Here is a 19,684-nt window from a genome sequence, read left to right on the forward strand (position 1 = left end):
TGTTCTTTTGTTACTCTTTTGTTGATATACACTACTCCAAGAAATTAACGCACCACCTTAAAAACGGGTCATTTTTGGTGTCTCGAATTTCCTAAACTTGTTCGATTTAAGTGGTTGATAATTTGATTTTTTATTTATTTAATTTTAATGCTTGATAATAATATAGCTTTATTCTGTATAAATATCGCTGTAATAATATTGTTTCTAGACAGGTAAATTGTCATTGTATACCGGGTGTAACGATCAAACTGTATTTTTTTTCTCAAAGTTCGCATCACCCTGTGGAATATTGTAGCATTTATAAAATATTGAAATTAAAACCCAACTATAGCCTCATATTTTCTTAACATTTTGTTTTTGATTCATTCGCTTATGTTGGATAATAAAAAGTTGGGTACTTTTTTAACTAGCCATGTTTTTCATTAATATAGGGTGTTTTTAAATAAGTATGGCAAACTTTATTCTGCACGAAAAATAATTTGACAGTTTGCTTTATAAATGTATGTTCGCAAATGCTTCGTTTCCGAAATAGGGGGTGTTAAAATTTTTCTTGCAAACTGACGATTTATTTATTGCTCTAAAACCGGTTGAGATATGTAAATGAAATTTGGTAGGTTTTAAGAGATAGTTAATATGCATTTTTGACATACAATTAAGAATTTAATATTCACCATTGGCGCGCATACGGGTAACATGACCCGTTTGTTTAGAATTACCCCTTAAAATTTGCCATACTTATTTAAAAACACCCTGTATTGACGAAAAACATGGCTAGTTGTTAAAATACATAACTTTACTGTTATCCAACATAAGCGAATGAAAAAACAAAATGTTAAAAAATATCAGACTGTAGTTGGGTTTTAATTTCAATATTTTATAAATGCTAGAATATTCCACAGAATGATGCCAACAATGAGAAAAAAACACAGTTTGATTGGTACACTCATTACTACCGATAAGGTATCCGGTACCTATACAACGACAATTTAATTTCTAGCAACCATATTATTACAGCGATATTGTTAACGAAGAAGGCTATATAATATTAAAAAATCACTTAAATCAGAAAACAGGTTTAGGAAATTCGAGACATCAAAAATGACCCATTTTTAAGGAGGTTCCTTAATTTCTTGGAGAAATGTATAATTCTCGGTTTGGTATTCGGTAGCAAAATGAGGACTGACATTAACATATGAAGGGCCAGGGGAAAGAACGATGAATGTCTATCTGCAAGCATTTTCGGTAAAATGAGAATCAAAGTTACAAATCCATTGTTTTTACCCCTTGCGTCCAATCTTGTGACGTGATTTTAAGACGATTATCATATTTATTTCCCCTTGTCCATTCACAGGTTGATAGTACTCTTTCTAAGCTAACAGATTGCACAAGAATCTCGAAATGACCAAAAATTGACATTCATCCTTTTTCCCTCTGACCCTTCACATTGTGCACATCTGTCACCGAATTGAATGCTTTTCAAATCACACATTGTCAATGGCAAATACTCGAAAAAATACGTAAGTTCCTAATAAACTTTGGTTAGTTGAAACATAGACACAGATCGCTTAGATCGTAGGTTCAAACCCCACCCGGTGTCAGTTGTTTAGATATTTATTAATTTGGTTGGTCTTTACTATGGCTGTGATATTAAAGCTTAAAATTGACCTACTCTGTTACGTTGTTCTAAGATATGTAATAGGCTAAATGGTAACTGCGAGACTTGCAAGACCAAGAACAAGACCAATACCTGGAGCGCAATACCAAGGCCAAGACCAAGACCAGGTGTACTGTCGCAAGACCAAGACTCTCTAAGCTCGTCCTGGTCTTGCATTTGGGCAACACTACTTAGCCATATACAACGAATAGAGCAAAAGAGACTAACAAAGAAGGTACATGAAGCCAAAATGGAAAACAAAAGAAAAAAGGGAAAAGGGAAGGCCGAGGAAGACATGGATAGACCAGATCCGTGATATAGGTGAAAGGATAGACATAAATATAAGAGATATGGAAAAACTGGCCATAATGGAAGTGCATGGAAGAAATGGATAAGAGGCGGAACCCTACATCCGACGCCCTGAAGGGCACTATGGATTATGAGAAAGAAGAAGTATCTATTTGAAGTCTATGTTGTAAAATTAGAAAACTAAAGACCTTAGATAATGATATTAATGATAAAACTATTGATTTTTTTTAACTTCTCTTAATATTGCTTTCCTTGGATTTCCTTGAACAAAACTTTATAATTAAATTTTTATAAAACCATTACGGCATTTGCGGAAGGTTTTCCTATGTCATCGTACCTTGGCATTGAGTTTTGTACAGTAACTGTTGTGAAGGTTACGAATTGCTTGTTGGAAATGATATAACATCGTTTTTGTGTTTCATAACACTGATGTTGCAAAATTTAACTTCGAGTTTAAACCATAAACAGTCGCTAAGGAACTACATAATTGGATTATTTTAATAAGTAAATGCAGATAAAGGTGACCTATTGAATAAAATGCAATTCACGCCATTAACTACAAAAAAATGAGGTCTTTTTGTTTGTAATAATTTTCTCACAAAGTAAAAACACAATTTAAAACAAAAAATTTCAGATAATGAAAGTAAATATGATTATTCTTCCAAACTTTGTCCTCTTGTGCAATATTCTGATTAGAAAATGTTCGAAAGAGCCAAACAAGTAGTAACTGATAAATTTAAGAAAATACTACGTCAATCGCTAATTAACACTAGAAACGATAAGCACTTCTAAAGAACAACAATAAGATAACGACTATATTAAATTTAGCAAAAATTCTAAACATATGGAAAAAGCAATCTGGACAAGATTAACTAGAAAAGCAAAGTAGAAAAATAAAATATTTTAAGCCGTGTTAGGTTCTGTTTTTAGAGTTTTTGATGTAGATAGATAAATAGATGGAGATATATGCAGTAGAATTAGGGTGGGGTGAAGTGGAAGGAAACGAGTGTTGTGTTGTGTGACAGGAAGATTCTAATGAAACTGAAAAGAAAAATTATATAAAACCGCCATGAGACCAAGAGATGGAACAGAAGGTTGGGTAGTTAAAAAGAAAGAGAAGCAACGATAGCATGTGGCAAAACTGAGAATGTGATAACATTCAGAATGAATTAGGGGAAGTCTAGATAGTCCATTGGTGAGACAGCTCCCGTCTTAAAAATATTCTAATTCGGTTTCTTTTTGGATCCCTATTAAAAAATGTCCCATGTAAACAAATCTGAAGGGTGCCGGGCGGTTTTTGGGCAGAAATTGTTTAAACAATTTTTTTAAACAAATACAAAAGATCAGGTTTTTTTGCCCTGGAACATATATTTTTAGGTTTTCTGGGTCATCATAAACAAGAAAGGTATCTTGTAATTTTTCTTAAAAATTGATAGTTTTCGAGTTATAGGCGATTTAAAATCTGAAAAATGCGAAAATACGCATTTTCGAGGCTTAAAAATTCATATTTAGATTTTTATTTTTGAGGTTGCCAGATACTTATATCGAAGATTAAACATTCAGCTTCAAGATTCCGAAGGGTGATTGCGTTTAACCTTAATTTATACCGTTGTTTTTTAATTGTTAAATATGCGTGTTTATCCGATTTTTTTGCCGGTGCGGAGCGCTCTATTTCAAAAATCTTCTATTTTCCTCCGAAAAATATTTTTTCTAGATTCTTTGGGATATTCTAAATATCCCAAAGATAAGTTTCTTGAAATTTCTCTTAAAAGTTAATAGTTTTAAAGTTATAAACGATTTAAAATCCGAAAAATGCCAAAAAACGCACTTTTGGATTTTAAATCGCTTATAACTTTAAAACTGTTAACTTTTGAGAAAAATGTCAAGAAACTTATTTTATTTAGAATATCCCAAAGAATCTAGAAAAAATATCTTTTGGAGGAAAATTGGAGATTTTTGAAATAGAGCGCGCCGCACCAGCAAAAAAATCGGATGGACATGCATAATTTAACAATTAAAAAACGACGGTTTAAATTAAGGTTAGATGCAATCATTCTTCAGAATCTTGAAGCTGAATATTTAAACTTCAATTTAAGTATCTGGTAACCTCAAAGGTACAAATTTAAATATGAGTGTTTAGGCCTCGAAAATGCGTATTTTCGCATTTTTCAGATTTTAAATCGCCTATAACTCGAAAACTATCAATTTTTCAGAAAATTTACAAGATACTTTTCTTTTTAAGAATGACCCACAAAACTTAAAAATATATGTTCCGGAGCAATAGAATTGATCTTTTATATTTGTTTAAAAAAATGTTTTAAACAATTTCTGCCCAAAAATTCCTCCCGGCACCCTTTAGATTTGTTTAAAGGGGACATTTTTGAATAGGAATCCACAAAGTAACCGAATCAGACATTTTTCCAGACGTCAGCGGTCTCACCACATGGACTAAGAGATGGCTGCTGTATGTACTTAAGTAATATCTCTCATTGAATGATAGTTGAAGGCAACGTAGTGGACAAAAGATCTAGAGAAGGATTTCCAGCCCGATGGTCGAACCAAATAAACATTATCCGAACAAAGCAACATGCACAGGGGATAGATAATTATTGAGCAGAAATAGTCAAACAAATTACATAACAGCACTACATCCTTACGAAGGAGAAAAGATAGAGGATGTGTGGTACCAATTGATATTAAAATGAGAGAGCATTTTCTTCTTTGGTACCTTATCAGAATTATCCGATGTTGGTGATCACCATTGCGAAGGCTTCTCGATATTTTGCAACATGGAATAATTGTTTTGCATTTGATATCTGAGTCCATTCACGAATGTTTTTTAATCAAGAAACTTGTTTTCTTCCTACACTTCTACGGCCCTCTGTTTTGCCTTTAACAATCAGTTGTAGTATTCTATATCGATTTCCCGTCACTATATTATACAGGGTGTCCACTTATATTTTCCCCTATTTTAACTGCCTATAACTTCTTAACTGCTCAACATAGAAATATGCGGTTTTCGCTGAAATATTTTATTTTAGCAAAAGTTTTGTCTAAATGGATTGAATTTTTATATCGCTTTCAAATACGAAAAAAAATGGCGGATTTAAAAAAAATGCTGTTGACTTTTTTTTAATGGAACACCTAGTATATTTTTTTGTAAATTTAAAGAAAGGTCATTCACTCCAGCGGTATTCAAAATCGGTTGTCAAATCACTGAGTAATTCATTTTTAAAATGAGAGGTGCAACGTGGATATCACATACCTAAAAAACATACATAACTAATAGTAGGGGAGCAAAGTATGCTAAATGTGCAGTCACTCGAACGTTATGGGGACCTATTGGGTTGTGATTATTAGGTCCTAAAACCAAAAAAAGTTAAGTAAAATTTTCCATTTTAGTGGGGACTTTCCATTTTTTAATTTAATTTTCCATTTCCAACAATCGTTTTTTTTTTCGATTATAGCGCCCATAATTCGAAAAAATGTTTCGAATAAAAGTTACTTATTTTTACGTAAGCAATCCAAATCTGCAATAAAAAATGGGGGGCTCCTATTTAAGATTCTAAAATAACCCCCCCCCCCTGCAAAGAAGACCTGGAAGATATGCTTAGGCACATGTTGGTAAAGGAGGATGCATCCCGCATGGAGATAATGTAAAAAATATTGATGATGTTTCAATAGACTTAATTTAGGTCCATTTTTATATGATTCCTGGGCAATATGAGTTGTCACTCCTCCTGCAAGCCAAAATGTCTGCTAATAGTCATCACAGGAGAAAAGTGGTATCTTTGGTTCATAGTCTGTAACAATGATTTCTTTATATCAAAGCTTCCTAGAAAGTATACAAAATTATTTTAAAAGCAAATAACGAAATTAAAAGAACCCTAGATAATATCAATACTGCTAGAACAAGATAATAAAATGATTTTAATTCTTCTAATTTATAATGAATTTTTAAGTTGTAATTTGTGTAGTTTTTATTTGAATTTGTTTATACTCACTATTTAAAATAATTTATATAACCCATTTTACTATAATTTATATACATGTATAAAACGATATACAACGGATTTAAGAGCTCACAACTACGATCAGAGTGAATGCCTAAAATACAATATTCTCTATTTTTTCTAATTGTCTATATTTTCATTCGTTCTGGAATCATCTGATTCGGGCATGATCTAGAAATTTCCAGTCCAGTTGCACGTGGACCCATCTTCAATGAGCTCGTATTTTCTCGTCTATTCTATGGGGGAGAGTAGTGCTCGCGTTACAGTAATAATATATTTTCACAATTTCAAATTTTAAAAATTATACGTATACTGTTAGTTTTATATATTTATGTATTGTTGCAGGTAAAATGCGCCGTGGTTCCTCTTCCAACTATCCCTCAAGATACATCGAACCAGCTGCATGGCTCCAAAGACGACTTAGCGCTTCCAGTACAGAAGCAAACTTCTTGTACATGCCAAGAAGATTATCAAACAGCAGTAGAGACTCTAGCGAATCGTCGTTGTTCGTGCCAAGAAGGATGAGCGCATGCAGGTGAGACTTAAATGTTATCTATAACTAAAATATAATTTATCTCAAACTGTGAAGTAGCACGTGGAATATTTTTAAATGCATTGTTTTACATATAAGTGTTTATTACTATGGTAATCTCGATTTTGAACAATATTTTTATTAACTTACAATATTGTAATCGCTATCATACTTTGTATTTAGATATTAACATATTTTGCTTCCATTTGTGTGGTCTGGTGACAATCTTGTCGTTTGAAAATTCCTAATTTTTTACCTAGGTCTCGATCTGAGCCCAGTATTATATCCAATGCCAGTTGGTTGCCTGTCCATAAGCCATCGATAGTACATAGGTACATCTATGCGGGCAATTTGGGCAGGCTAGTAGATGTTCCATGTTTTCTATTGCTCCGCAGTCATACCTGTCGTCATTCCCGTTCATCAGACCCCATTTAATAAGGTTTGACTTGGTTGCTGTTACGTTGATTCTAAAAGGGTTCATCATGCGCCACGTCGATAAGTCTCTTGACATATTGCGTTGTGAAGTTTCTGTTATAGGCCTAGTCTATAACTGAGGAGCAGGAGTCTAGCCAGTCTGCCAGGATACGGTTTTTGGCTAAAAAGTGGGTGGCGGTTGTAGAAGCTTTGTTTGGATCTTTCGCTGAATTCGTGCTACGGGAGTCAGGATCAGAGAGATCTGAAGCTTTATACAGTTTATCTAGAGGAGTTTGTCTCATACAGCCATTAATAAGTCTGCGAGTTTCGTTCAGACTGATATTTACCTTCTTGACGTGCGCAGATCTCTTCCATACCGGGCATCCGTATTCCGCCGTTGAGAAGAAAAGCGCTTGCCCTATTGATCTTAGCACTATGGGTTCGGCACCTCATTTAAAATTGCTAAGTTTTCTTAAGAGGTTGTTCTGCGCATCCACCTTCTTTCTTGTTTTTTCACAGCAGAACCTGTATGTTACTGAGCGGTGTAGTGTGACTCCGAGGTATATTGGTTTTTCGGTATGGTCTAGCAACGGGTTATTCTAGGTGATGTTGAGTTTGCTTTTAGCTAGTCGGCCCTAAAGGTGGAAAGCGCAGACCTTAGTTTTGGTTGGATTCGGTTCTAACCAATTTTCTTTATAATAATTGTAGATCAATTTCTGTAGTCAGATCAATTGCGGTTTACGGTACTGTACGATGCGCTTATGTCGATGAAAGCTAAGCCCTTTTTCTTCAAATCCGTTCTCGATGTGTTCCCTCAGAGCTAGAACTTGGCTAACGCAGGTCCTGCCAGGTCTGAAACCAGCTTACTATGGTATGATTTTTGAGTCAACCACTTTTTGTATTCGGTAAAGGATAAGCACTTCATACAGCTTACTTACGAGTAGGTTGCAATATAGAGCGGTAACTCTTTTGCGTTTTTTTCCAAGTAAAACCTGGGTCTTTCCCAGGTTTTAGTATAGTTATGGCTTTTGCGTTCATCCATAATTTGGGTATTCAGAATGTTATTCGGCAGTTCTTTACTGAGATCAATATAACCTAAAATAAAATTGCTAACTAATTTCTCCAGTTTTTCGTATTGTTATAAAAACTAATGAAGATCATTTCTTTGTTTTCAGTATGTCCAGCAATAACGATAATTTTGTTAGAAGAATGTCTTCGTCATCAGAATACAGCAATCCGCGTTCCAGGAGTAATAGTTCAGCATTCCAGAATGGTGAAAACGTACTAAGGATGCCAAAAGGACCCGATGGAAGTCGTGGGTTTAGACAAAGACTACCTACAGTAGCACAATAAATTAGGAACCCTGGCGGTTCTAATAATTTGCAAGAGTGAAGAAGCATGATAGAGAGGTATAATATTGAAAGACAGTTATTCCATCTGCAATTGTTTACTACTGAGAAATCATTTCTTTCTGCCTTAAAGTAATTATTCTCAATATTGTATCTGGGAGTGTTAGTTTCTCTTTAATCTTCATTTCCCACTTAAATTTTCTTGACGATTCGTTAGTTTCTACTTTGATTCAGACGTGAGATTTTTATTATGCATACTCATTTGTATATAAAATACTTAAACTGAATATCCAATTATCAAACTACTACGAGGTAGATTTATGTTTCCTATCACATAAAAAATATTTTATAATTACAATCAACAAATTAATCTCGAACAACTTTCACCCAAGTTTAAGAAAACGTATGACATGCTTGGGTGAACACACGTCGTAAAGCAGTAAAAAACCACAAGAAAGTAAATTCCATATTAATATGTCTAATGGGTAAAGAAAGACAAAAATTTAACAATATACTTTCGATAATTGTTGTATATTGGTACAAGTAAGTACCTAATAAAAAACATCTGCGCCTAGGTAACTCAATCAGATAAAAATAGAACCTATTAATCAAATTAGTAATTGTTGTTATTAAATTAAATAAATGCCTACCTCACTGTAAAATAATTTCGTATTTAAATGCCTGGCAGCAACAAGAATAGCACATTTACTAGGTATTTAATTAAAAAAAGAAGGTTAACCTGACATGAAACCGGAAATACACATATAAGGTCAGTTTTACAGGAAGAAGAATATGTAACCTATAAATATCAAGGCATTCGTGATTTATATTTATGGTAGTCGGTAGAAGTCATAGCCTTGGGGAGAACAACTGTCCATAACTCTTTTACATACTAATATTAATTATCTATTAATATTGATAATTTCTTTATTGTCTTTATTGAAAAAATTACTTTTTTATTATATATAGGTAACTAACGACAATTTGATCGGTATGGTAATCGGATCCAATATAAATAAATTCTGTTCGTGTTTGAATTAAATGTTCAGTAAACTTTTTATTATCAATATTTAACAAGTGCCTCCGCAACAGCAATTAACAATAAATGTCAGAACTGGTCATACCACTCCAGTAGAAAATTAGAAAGAAACTTAACGGTCTTCTTCTTTTCTTCTTCTTAAATCAGGAGAGAGTTAGAAACAGGTCGTAAGACCTTTTTACTATACTCTGTTTTTTCCTTAAACTCTAATCAGTCCTGTGACCTCAACGAAGACCAACAGTTTTCTTATTGGTAGTTTTCGGATCTCTTCTGGTTCAAACCTCAGTTGACCAGTGAATTTCTGCCTCACGTCAATTAGCACATTGGAATGGCATCTCTACTTTCATTTCGCACTTTTTGGGCAATGGTTCATTCACCTTACCTAGATTGTATAGGTGGTTTCTTAAACGGCAATGTTCAGTCACCATTTTAGTGGCCGATTTAATCTCTCGTTTATTGAGGTGGATCAAATTGTTAGAGTTTTTTACCAATATTCTTGATTATTTTTTAGTCTTGATTTGCCCTTGCGTGGTTCTCCATTTCTTTTGATGATTCTTTATCAGCCATTTCTGAACCTCATTTTCCGTAGCAACTTTAGCGATGCCACAGAAAGGTTCTGGGCCTTGTTTCTCTCGAGTACTTCTGTTTATTCCCATGCACCCCTTCATAACCCGGAACCTATATTAAAGACACTTTATTGTCTTCTATGATGGTAAAACGATATGAAAGACTTCAAAAGTAATACAAAGTCTAGATTAACTTTTAAACAGGTAAAAAAAGATCAGAGTCAACCAAAAAAAAAGTTGGCTTGCTATTATAACTTCTATAAAACTATCGTACGCCAATGGCCGAAACATTTCCCATTCTTAGCGACTGAACTAGAGATATCTAGCTGTCACCCATATATAGTTTGACTTTCACGATGTCTTGCATTATAAATTTACTGGGAAAAGAATATAATTTCACTTTTATCTATGAAAACACTTTTATTGGCAATAAAGCCAAAGAAACGCTTTAATGGATTAGAATTAAATGAGCTATCGACCTGTTAGTAGGACTAAGAACTTGCATCCATTTAAATGCTATAATCCTTCTTCCACGCGAACAGAAAATAAGGTTTCTTTAGGATTACAATTTTTAAGTGTGACATTTAATTTAATATTTACTTTATTCCATAAAATGCTTAGAGCTTCAGAGATTGTCTCACAGGCCAAATGAAATGTCAATGAAAATTGACATGTGACAGAACATAGAACACTTAAACAAAAATACAGAAAATAATGAAAATGATAGTACTGTCATTGAAGTACATTCAAATCGAAAGGTTACCAGAGAAAATCTTGAACGTGTCTATTCAGATCGAGAAGACAGTACCCGACATTAGACCACTAGATGAAAGAAAAATATAGAAATCAAATAAAAGTTACTGCTTACAAGGATATCATTATCTATCGATTATATTATGCAGACTTATTTAACAAAAATCGATAACAATTCATAGATATATATGTTAATACTTATAATCATAATTTATGTATTTAGCATAATATGCATAATATATAATATGCATATGCGTATATAAGGATAATGAGAATATTATTCTCATTATCCTTATATACTTACGCATTTTAAAATTTAAATACCCCACCTCGCACGCCCGAATTTATCTGAATTATTTACTTAACGGGCGATACAAAAACATTGAACTGTTAACGCAAGGTTAACTTACCTGCAGAAAATAAAAATGGAGTAAAAAAAAGATGATTCACTTAATGTAATATACCTACTACTACGAGAAATAAGCCGGCCTTGATCATACATGGATTGTAAGTGAGAAGTAAGGTACGAACTACTTACAGAACCGGCTTTCACTTTAATATTGTTCGAGGATATGTTGTAGAACTAACGGTATAGATACTTTATTCTTGAGCCGAAACCTGTTTAGTTGATCCTATTGAAAAAATGGCCCACAAAACTGACCATACTAATGAATACAACTCTTATTGAAAATGAAAGGCAGAATTTACAAAACAGTTAACAGATTAATAATGACATACGCGGCAGAAACATGACCTAACACAATATTAAAAAGAATGTTAGAAAGAGCAGAGATCAAAACCCATCGAAAAATCGATGTTAAGACACTATGAAACAGAGCTAGAAGTATAAATATACGACGGATATGCAAGGTGGAGAGCATAAAAGACTGGGTAAGAAATAGAGGACTAGAATGAAACGATCACATAAGCTGAATGACAACAAATAGAAAATTTCCCAATAGAAAGACGATCAGGGGGTAGACCACGAAAACGATGGGACGACAACTTACTGAAAGCACATTGAAAACCAGTCACCTCAACAGAAAAAGAAGAAGAACCTCATAAGTTGTCGATTTCTGATATTAAGAAGACATTTATACAGTAGGGAAACTAGTGAAATTCTATGTTTGATCATAAAAAAATATATTTTTGTTTCCCTGAATACGGTGCTGTAATTACCATTCACAAAAAGCCAACTTCTAGTGTAATATATGGTAAAAATTCTTGAACACTACCTTGAATCAATTCGTAACATTGATTTTATGTAATTAGTTGCACTGTATAAGGTTCTATATTTAAAGTTAGCCTTTCGAATATGTATTAATGAAATCGACTAATTTTATGGAAGCTGCAATAATTGAACTGAATGTTTTATCGTGCACGAAATTTCGAATACGTGTTTAACACTCTAAATTGTTTTATATTGATATTTCTACCGCATTGTTTTGTAGATTTTATTAATCTTTACATTAGATCCTCTAATTCTAGACTATATTATCTAGCCTTACTTTCTTTAAAAATTCTACTAGCTTCGAGACTGAACCTTCCATGTAAAGATCCTTCGCCTGATGTAAAGAACCACACATTTGCCAGGCAGTCGCACCCACGCAAAATGTGCACTGTTTCTTTCTCTGGGAGACAGATTCTGCATAGGTCATCATCTGCCAATCTTATCAGCTTCAACTGTCTATTCAGATTGCAGTGGCCTGTTAGCAGACCTACTATGGCTTTGACTGTTTTCCTGCCTGCTTATTAGGTCTGCTGTAATTTTTGGCGAATGTTCTATAATGAACTAATTCGCCTGTCTTTGTCCTGGTGAATTCCTTTACCATTCCAGTGATTTGTGAGCTACTCACTTTCTTGTTACTGCCTTTGCAACGCTGCAGAACGGTTCCGGTCCAATGAATAGTATAATGAGCCTTGTTTGGCCATTTCAACTGCTTTTTCATTGCCTTTATGACCCTCGTGCCTTACTAGGCAATCTCATACTAACTTATAATTGACCTCTGCAGACTAGAGTGTCTGAAGCGCTGCCTGGCTATCTGGGAAGATGGCAATTGTACATTACGTTCTTTTCTGCCTTTCAATTTGCTTTAATCTTTACTTTAGTTGCTATCGTTTTGTTGTCTTCTTCTGCTTTATCTTTTAATGCTTCTTTTCTATTTCTTGTTTATTCCTTTGTATTTACACCATATCACTTCTGTTGTTAGTGAAGTATCGTCGACTTTTCAAATGTCTTTACAAGATTCGGGGTCATCAGTGCCTATTATCGGTAGGTACTTTACTTTTTCAGTTTTTTTTCTTTTTATTCGCAAAGTACCAACCAACCGACGCACTTCCTGGTTTATTGTGCTGATACTAATGTTAAAGCGCTTAAGGTGTTGCGCAAACAAATTTTCTAATTGCTTTTAAAATTGGACTATTTCATACAATATTTTGTATATTATAGCTGCAACAATTTTAATGACGACGCCGTTTGCAATTGTGAAATCCGTACGAAATTGACCGCTACTAATAAAGCAATTTAGCATTTCAGAAGGTTTTTCTACAATTTTCGGATTTAAAAAGCGTAACGGATTCGACTAGAATAGAATTAATCTCTCTCTCTCTCTCTACCGTTCTAACGGAGAAATTTAACTTTTTTTAATATTGATATCCGACGACGATGTAAAACTTTCGGAGAAAGTTGAAGCGTTAGAAAAGTAGGCCGTGTACTGAATGCATTCACGTTCAACCAGTGGCGCCTCGTCAAGAATTATACATTCGACTAAATAAACAATACTTCAATTTAACTCAATAATATGCTAATTTTTAATTTTTTTTTCAAATTTCAAAATTTTACTTATACATTTGTAATCCTGTGCTTAATAAGGAAATATTCATGAAATTAATTTACAACTTTTTATTTTTGAATTACGACCCGATCTATAAATAAGACACTCTACGTTAGGGTTATCATAATTGCAATTATGTAGAGTTCAAAACAGTTATGAGAATTAAATTTTTTATTTGCATGTAATAAAAACAAACTTATTTTTTATGATAATATATAAAACAATATTACACAATGTTTGTACAGTACAATACAGTACATTTTACACAATATGTTGGTGTCTGGCTTTACAATTTGTTCCTTGACATCGTCTCTGCCTTGAAATTTTCCATGAAGTGTCCTTTTCCATCTAATCTTACTACTACTACTATCGGTTTACAGCGTTCTCCGATGGCTTCCAAGACCAAACCGCCATTTTTCTCTGTTTAATCACAGACCTGGAGGGATTTCTCTTTCCTCTAGTTCTTTTTCAATTCCCTCTCTCCAGTTTCTTCTAGGCAGTCCTCTTTTCCTTCTCCTTTGTGGTGTCCACGCCAAAATCTGTTTTGGATCCTGTCATCTGGCATCCTCTGTACATGGCCATCTAATCTTACGTCCATAAAAACTTTTGATAATGATGTACTAGATCTTCCTACTATACTTCTTGTACTAAGAGTCAATTGTAGATATGAAACTGCTACAGATCGACGAAAGTCTAATAAAGTAATATTTGACTTATTGACTCGTTTGTAGAGAAGCCATGAATTTACTAATGCCATATCAATAAATCGTGTGAATATTAGCCAATAACACTTCTTGGCTCTGATTTTAGTGGCATATTTTCCAACAAACCAGTCGTGTTGATCCATGGCTCCTATGTTTCTAGTAAATAATCATCAGATTCATCTTCACCTGTTACATGATCAGGTTCCGGCGGTCGCATTATTACATCAAGCTCTTCAGCATTCATAAAATTAGGATCATTTATTACACATATCTTCTAATTCTTGTACAGATAATGCTTTTTGACACATCTGCAAAGAACATAAATATGTAGACTAATAGCAAAAATATTTCATTCTTTTATTTTTACATTTATTATCCAAAATAATATTTGTTAAAATATTAGTTAATTACTGTGAAATAATTTCTCCCAAATATGATTAAATATAAAACTTTTTAAGAAATCGTAATAAACTAATGTGACATTTTAAAAACTCCAAAGATTTCTGCACTTAGTTATATAGAACTCTATACTGAAATGTAACATATTTTGTTATCAGTAAAAACTAGTGACCTATTTATAGGACAGTAAAATAAACTTTATACTGATGATTCAACAATTCATATTTTCTAGATTTATTTATGAATATTGGTTATATAATTAACATTACACAACAATAATAATCCATTGAAAGAATAAAAAGTGCCGATATGAAACTGATTGGTGCAAAGTATCATGAGTCGGTCCAAAACTGAGATAAATTTGCAATTCCCTCGTATCTCAAGAAAAAATTTGCATTTATGCTCGAAACTCAGACTCAATTAGGAATGTTTATATTAAAATGAATATGCATAATGAAGGTAGCTTTCTATTTAACATCAGATTTATGTTTTATGACTAATACTTTCTTTATAGTTACGTCTATTTATATTTTCTACAGATAGGTGTGCTTGAATTCATTTTGTTTTAAAAATGATTTAAACGATAATCTACCCTTATGTATAAAACGTTTTTATATTGGTAGAAAGTCTTCCTAATTTTAAATATTGTATATAACTTAATTTATTACCAATTTTAGTTTGTAAGTTGAAAAATTCTTTAATGTTTCTGAAATATTTTGTAATTGTGAGAATTAGGTTTTCTTTATTTTTCAGCTACATTATAAAATGTATTTTGATCAATATTTATTGTCTCAAATTCTGGAACTGTTCGAAAAAATAAAAATTATTTGTTTTATTTAGTTTATTTTATTTTATATCCTCTTTACCTTTTAAATCTCCATACTTGTAGAATACAGATGACAAAAAATGTTAATTTCTAAGTTCAAGACCAGATAAAAAAAGGATCGACGAAAGGAAACTAAAACACAGGATTCAATTATGAGGCACCAAATTGTAGGTTGTCTGAATTACCTTTAGTGGGATAAATACAGGCATATAAATTTAGAGTCCAAGTAATGAAGCTTAAAATAGGACAAAACCTCGCAATTTTTACAGAATGGATCGATTTGCTTTAAAATTTAAGAATAAGTAGTGGATAGTCCAACGATTAAAATCTATATGATGCCGAAAGGCGCTTTTACCATGGTGGGTGGTTGCCAGCCCATGTCGGGGGTGGAAATTTTTTATTATATTTTGACCACAAAAGTTGGTAAAAACATTCATTCTAAGCAAAAAATGTTCTATTCATTTTTTTTGATAAAATTAATTGTTTTCGATTTATTCGCTATCGAAAGTGTTAGTTTTATATCGAAAAAAATCAATGATTTTAATTAATAAGTTTTCTGCTGATAACTCCAAAAGTTTTCGTTTTATCAAAACAACTTTACTTAACAAAAATGTACCATTTGAAAAAATAAACAAAAACGTTTTTTGTTAGTTTTCTTTAAACCAATAGTAATCGAGCTATGCTTTATTATGTTAGCTCTTCATCGTCAAATACTAAATATTGTAGTTTCAAAGTCAAAAGACGGGAAAACTATGCATTTTTCGAGGGTAACATGTTCAAACTAATTTAAAGTATTTAAAAATATCTATCTCCAGAAATAAAAAAAAGTCTCTAGCTCAAAAATTAAGTGACATAATGAAAAGAATGTCAGTCCCTACTTTTTCAGCGAAAAAGTGATCGGAAGCAACCCCCTAATCACCACCCTAATTAAAATTAGTCATTGACCTTATTTGGACTTCTTCATTTATGTATTGTTAATAGGTTCTAGAAGTTTGACCGGCTTGGAATGATTAGTTTTAAAAAAAATGAAGTCAAAACGAATAAAGAATTTTTGTAGTTTGAAAAAAAAATGGCCTTTTCTTCCGAATAGAAAGATTATCATCAGAGATACGAAAAAATGTTTAAATATGAAATTGTAGCCTATTTAATTCCCAAGAACTAGGTTTGCGATAAGTTTTTTTCTGCGGCAAAAATTGAGTGAGCTATTGACAATTAAAACTTGTAATCACATGCAAAAACCACCTTTACCAACCCTTTCAAAGTCATCTCTTTTTGCGACTGAGGGTTTTAAAAACATTTAATATTAATAGACTTATAGATCTTGTAAAAACCTACAAAATTCTTTTTTAACAAGCTTTCTAAAATAAAAAAAGAATGTGTGTGTACTTTGTACGCACGTAAGAAGTTATACTTCTATTATATGATTTCTTAAAAATAAATATACTTTAAACAGTTTGTTTTAATTTTTTTTAAACACCAAACTAATTTTGTGCTTACCGCTTTAAAAAAAATTAAAAAAAAGTATAGGATTGCTCCGGATTCGACCTCAATACCTCTCGATCTCTAGCCGAATGCTATACCAAATACGCTACGAAGACTGTGTCTGTATCGGTTCGGACGTACCTAATGACAATTCACCATAACAAACAGACAAGGTGAAGTAAATATGTATACAATAAAATGTTTTAATAATACTCATCTTACTCCTGAGGAAGACAATTCCAAAGACACAAAAATTATAATAAATATATTTACTAAAAACACTAATATATTCTTTTCACACCTTTTCTTGCACTGATATAGTATGATATATTTATACATAACTTGAAAGATTTAGCAACTAAGCGCCAGATTGACTGTGTGCGCATGCGCGCAATATTATGAACTTTTACTCTCAATCGCGCCTAAAGAAGTATAACTTCAAAAATAAAAAAGTTACGGTTAAAAAATCAATTTATTTTTTTGAAAAAAAAAAGGAGATATCCAATTGGAAGCATAATAATGTAAGTTAGCGATGTTTTTAGTCATTGGCCTTATTCATTCTTCTTTATTTATGTATTATATTAATAGATTCTAGAAGTTTGACTGGCTTAGAATGATTAGTTTTTAAAAAACTAGAGTTAAAAGCAAATTACGAATATTTGTAGTTTGGTAAAAAATGCCATTTTCTTCAGAATAGAAAGATTAGCATCAGAGATGCGAAAAAATGTTTAATTATGAAATTGTAGGTTATTTAATTATCAAGAACTTGGTTTGAAAAAATTTTTTCTACGGCAAAAATTAAGTGAATTGTAAATGAGTATATATCAAATAACATTGATTTTTTCGATATAAAACTAACACTTTCGATAGCGAATATATCGAAAACTGTTAATTTTATCAAAAAAATGTATAGAACATTTTTTACTTAGAATGAATGCTTTTACCAACTTTTGCGGTCAAAATGTAATAAAAAATTTCCGCCCCCGACATGGGGTGGCAACCACCCCAATGGTAAAAGCGCCTTTCGGTATCATATAGATTTTGATCCTTGGACTATCCACTGCCTATTCTCAAATTTTCAAGCAAATCGATCTTTTCTGTAAGAATTGCGAGGTGAAAAGCTTCGGTTCCTGGACTATTAGCCGATTTATTCGCAGCAAACCGTCATCTGTTTCCGTTCTGCTCCGCATAGTAGGCAGGGCATTTAGCACAAAATAAATTGATTTAGTCCGGGCAAGTAGGGCCCAACCCTTGAGCACCAGGTCTCTGAACCAGGTTCAAACCCGCATAAAATTGTGTCCTCGCGGCTCGCGGCCGGATAAGGGTTATGAAAAATTTAAAGTCAAGAGGACACTGGTATCTGCCGTGTCCTCTTCTGATCTAGATAATGATATTCAAAGATGAGGAGGATCATTCAAAGAGAGGATCATCCAGATGATCCTCTCTCCATCTCTGATAATAACAATTTTGTCGAAAGCAATTAGCTAAAGAAATAAATACTTCTAAGACAAAAATTAAATAAAATTCCATTTTTATTCAGTTGCAATGCGAAGGCAAAACCGTCTTATTTTTCACTTAGAACAGGGAGCGCAAACCATCACTATAAATCGACGATTTTCGACTCTATTTGGAGTCATCATCAGAGATGCGTAGGTTTGCTGCTCTCTGCTGGAAGTGACAAAACTACGAAAGCTTATCCCCGCATTGCAACTGACGTTTATGAAGTAGGTGACTAGCGTCATCTGGCAACTGAAAGGCAAAGTTTTCAACCTAATAGAAACATTAATAATATTGAAAAATATTAAAAATATTACTAAAAGATTTTTAATTGAAAACTTATTGGTCCATTTCCCTGGTAGCACCGCCATGGCTTCTAAAAATTGCAAGCCAAATGGATGCTGAAGCGAAGAAGACAAGAGAGAATTCAAAAACTTACAATTCACGACCCCGTCTGTTCAGCTGGTAAATTCCAACGGAAAATGGACCTAGTTACTCAAAGGAGTAAAGACCAATATAAAAATAAAATAAAAATTCCATTTTTATTCAGTTGCAATGCGAAGGCAATACCGTCTTATTTTTCACTTAGGACAGGGAGCGCAAACCAGCACTCTAAATCGACGATTTTCGACTCTATTTGGAGTCATCTAGGGATGCGAAAAACCTACCGGTTTAAACCTAAAACCGGTTTTTTACTTCGCAATAACCGGTTTTACCGGTTGTTTTTGTCCCGGTTATAACCGGTTTTTTCTTTTTAAAGTAATAACCGGTTTTTTCTTTTTAAAGTAAAAACCGGTTATTAGGTTTTCACGGTGATTAGAATTAGGTTAGGTATTATTTTGGATCCCAATCATAATTATTATTATCAAGTAATTATTCCAAACAAAACCATAATTCAAATTTTATTTTATTTTATAAATACAGAAGCAAACTGAAAGTACAATCTCACATCAGCCAGAAACAATTTATAAGTTTTATTATAATATTTCCTTGAAAAGGTATTTGTAATCATAATATTTACATAAGAAGTGATCTGGTTGAAGACGCAAACATCATCTATTTTTCACACTTAACTGTTGACATTGAAAGTGGGTGAATTACTTTTTCTGGTTACCAAAAATAATGCTCTGACTATGAATATCAAATACCTGATTACGAATACGAATCTCCAAGAATTTCCCTACGTTTTCAAAACGATACACCCATACAGGAAGTATTAAATGAGTTAAAATGTAACTATTCTACAAATATACAAACGTGTTAAAAGTAATACATAATAAATTTTTTTTGATGGTAGTAAAAATAAAAGGTAA

The 19,684-nt window shown here is 32.7% G+C and overlaps 1 protein-coding gene across 1 annotated transcript in view; it reads left to right on the forward strand.

Annotated features, from left to right (window-relative positions):
- LOC126889349 (la-related protein 6) overlaps positions 1 to 15,401 on the forward strand; it is a 29,437-nt gene extending 14,036 nt beyond the window's left edge. Inside the window, exons 2-3 of the mRNA XM_050657586.1 lie at positions 6,322 to 6,511; positions 8,098 to 15,401. Coding sequence (XP_050513543.1) covers positions 6,322 to 6,511; positions 8,098 to 8,275 — 368 coding nt within the window. The 3' untranslated portion in view covers positions 8,276 to 15,401. The remainder of the gene's footprint in view (positions 1 to 6,321; positions 6,512 to 8,097) is intronic.
- The last annotated feature ends 4,283 nt before the right edge of the window (positions 15,402 to 19,684 follow it).

This window comes from Diabrotica virgifera, chromosome 8 (assembly GCF_917563875.1).
Source record: "Diabrotica virgifera virgifera chromosome 8, PGI_DIABVI_V3a".
Taxonomy (NCBI): Eukaryota; Metazoa; Arthropoda; class Insecta; order Coleoptera; family Chrysomelidae; genus Diabrotica; species Diabrotica virgifera.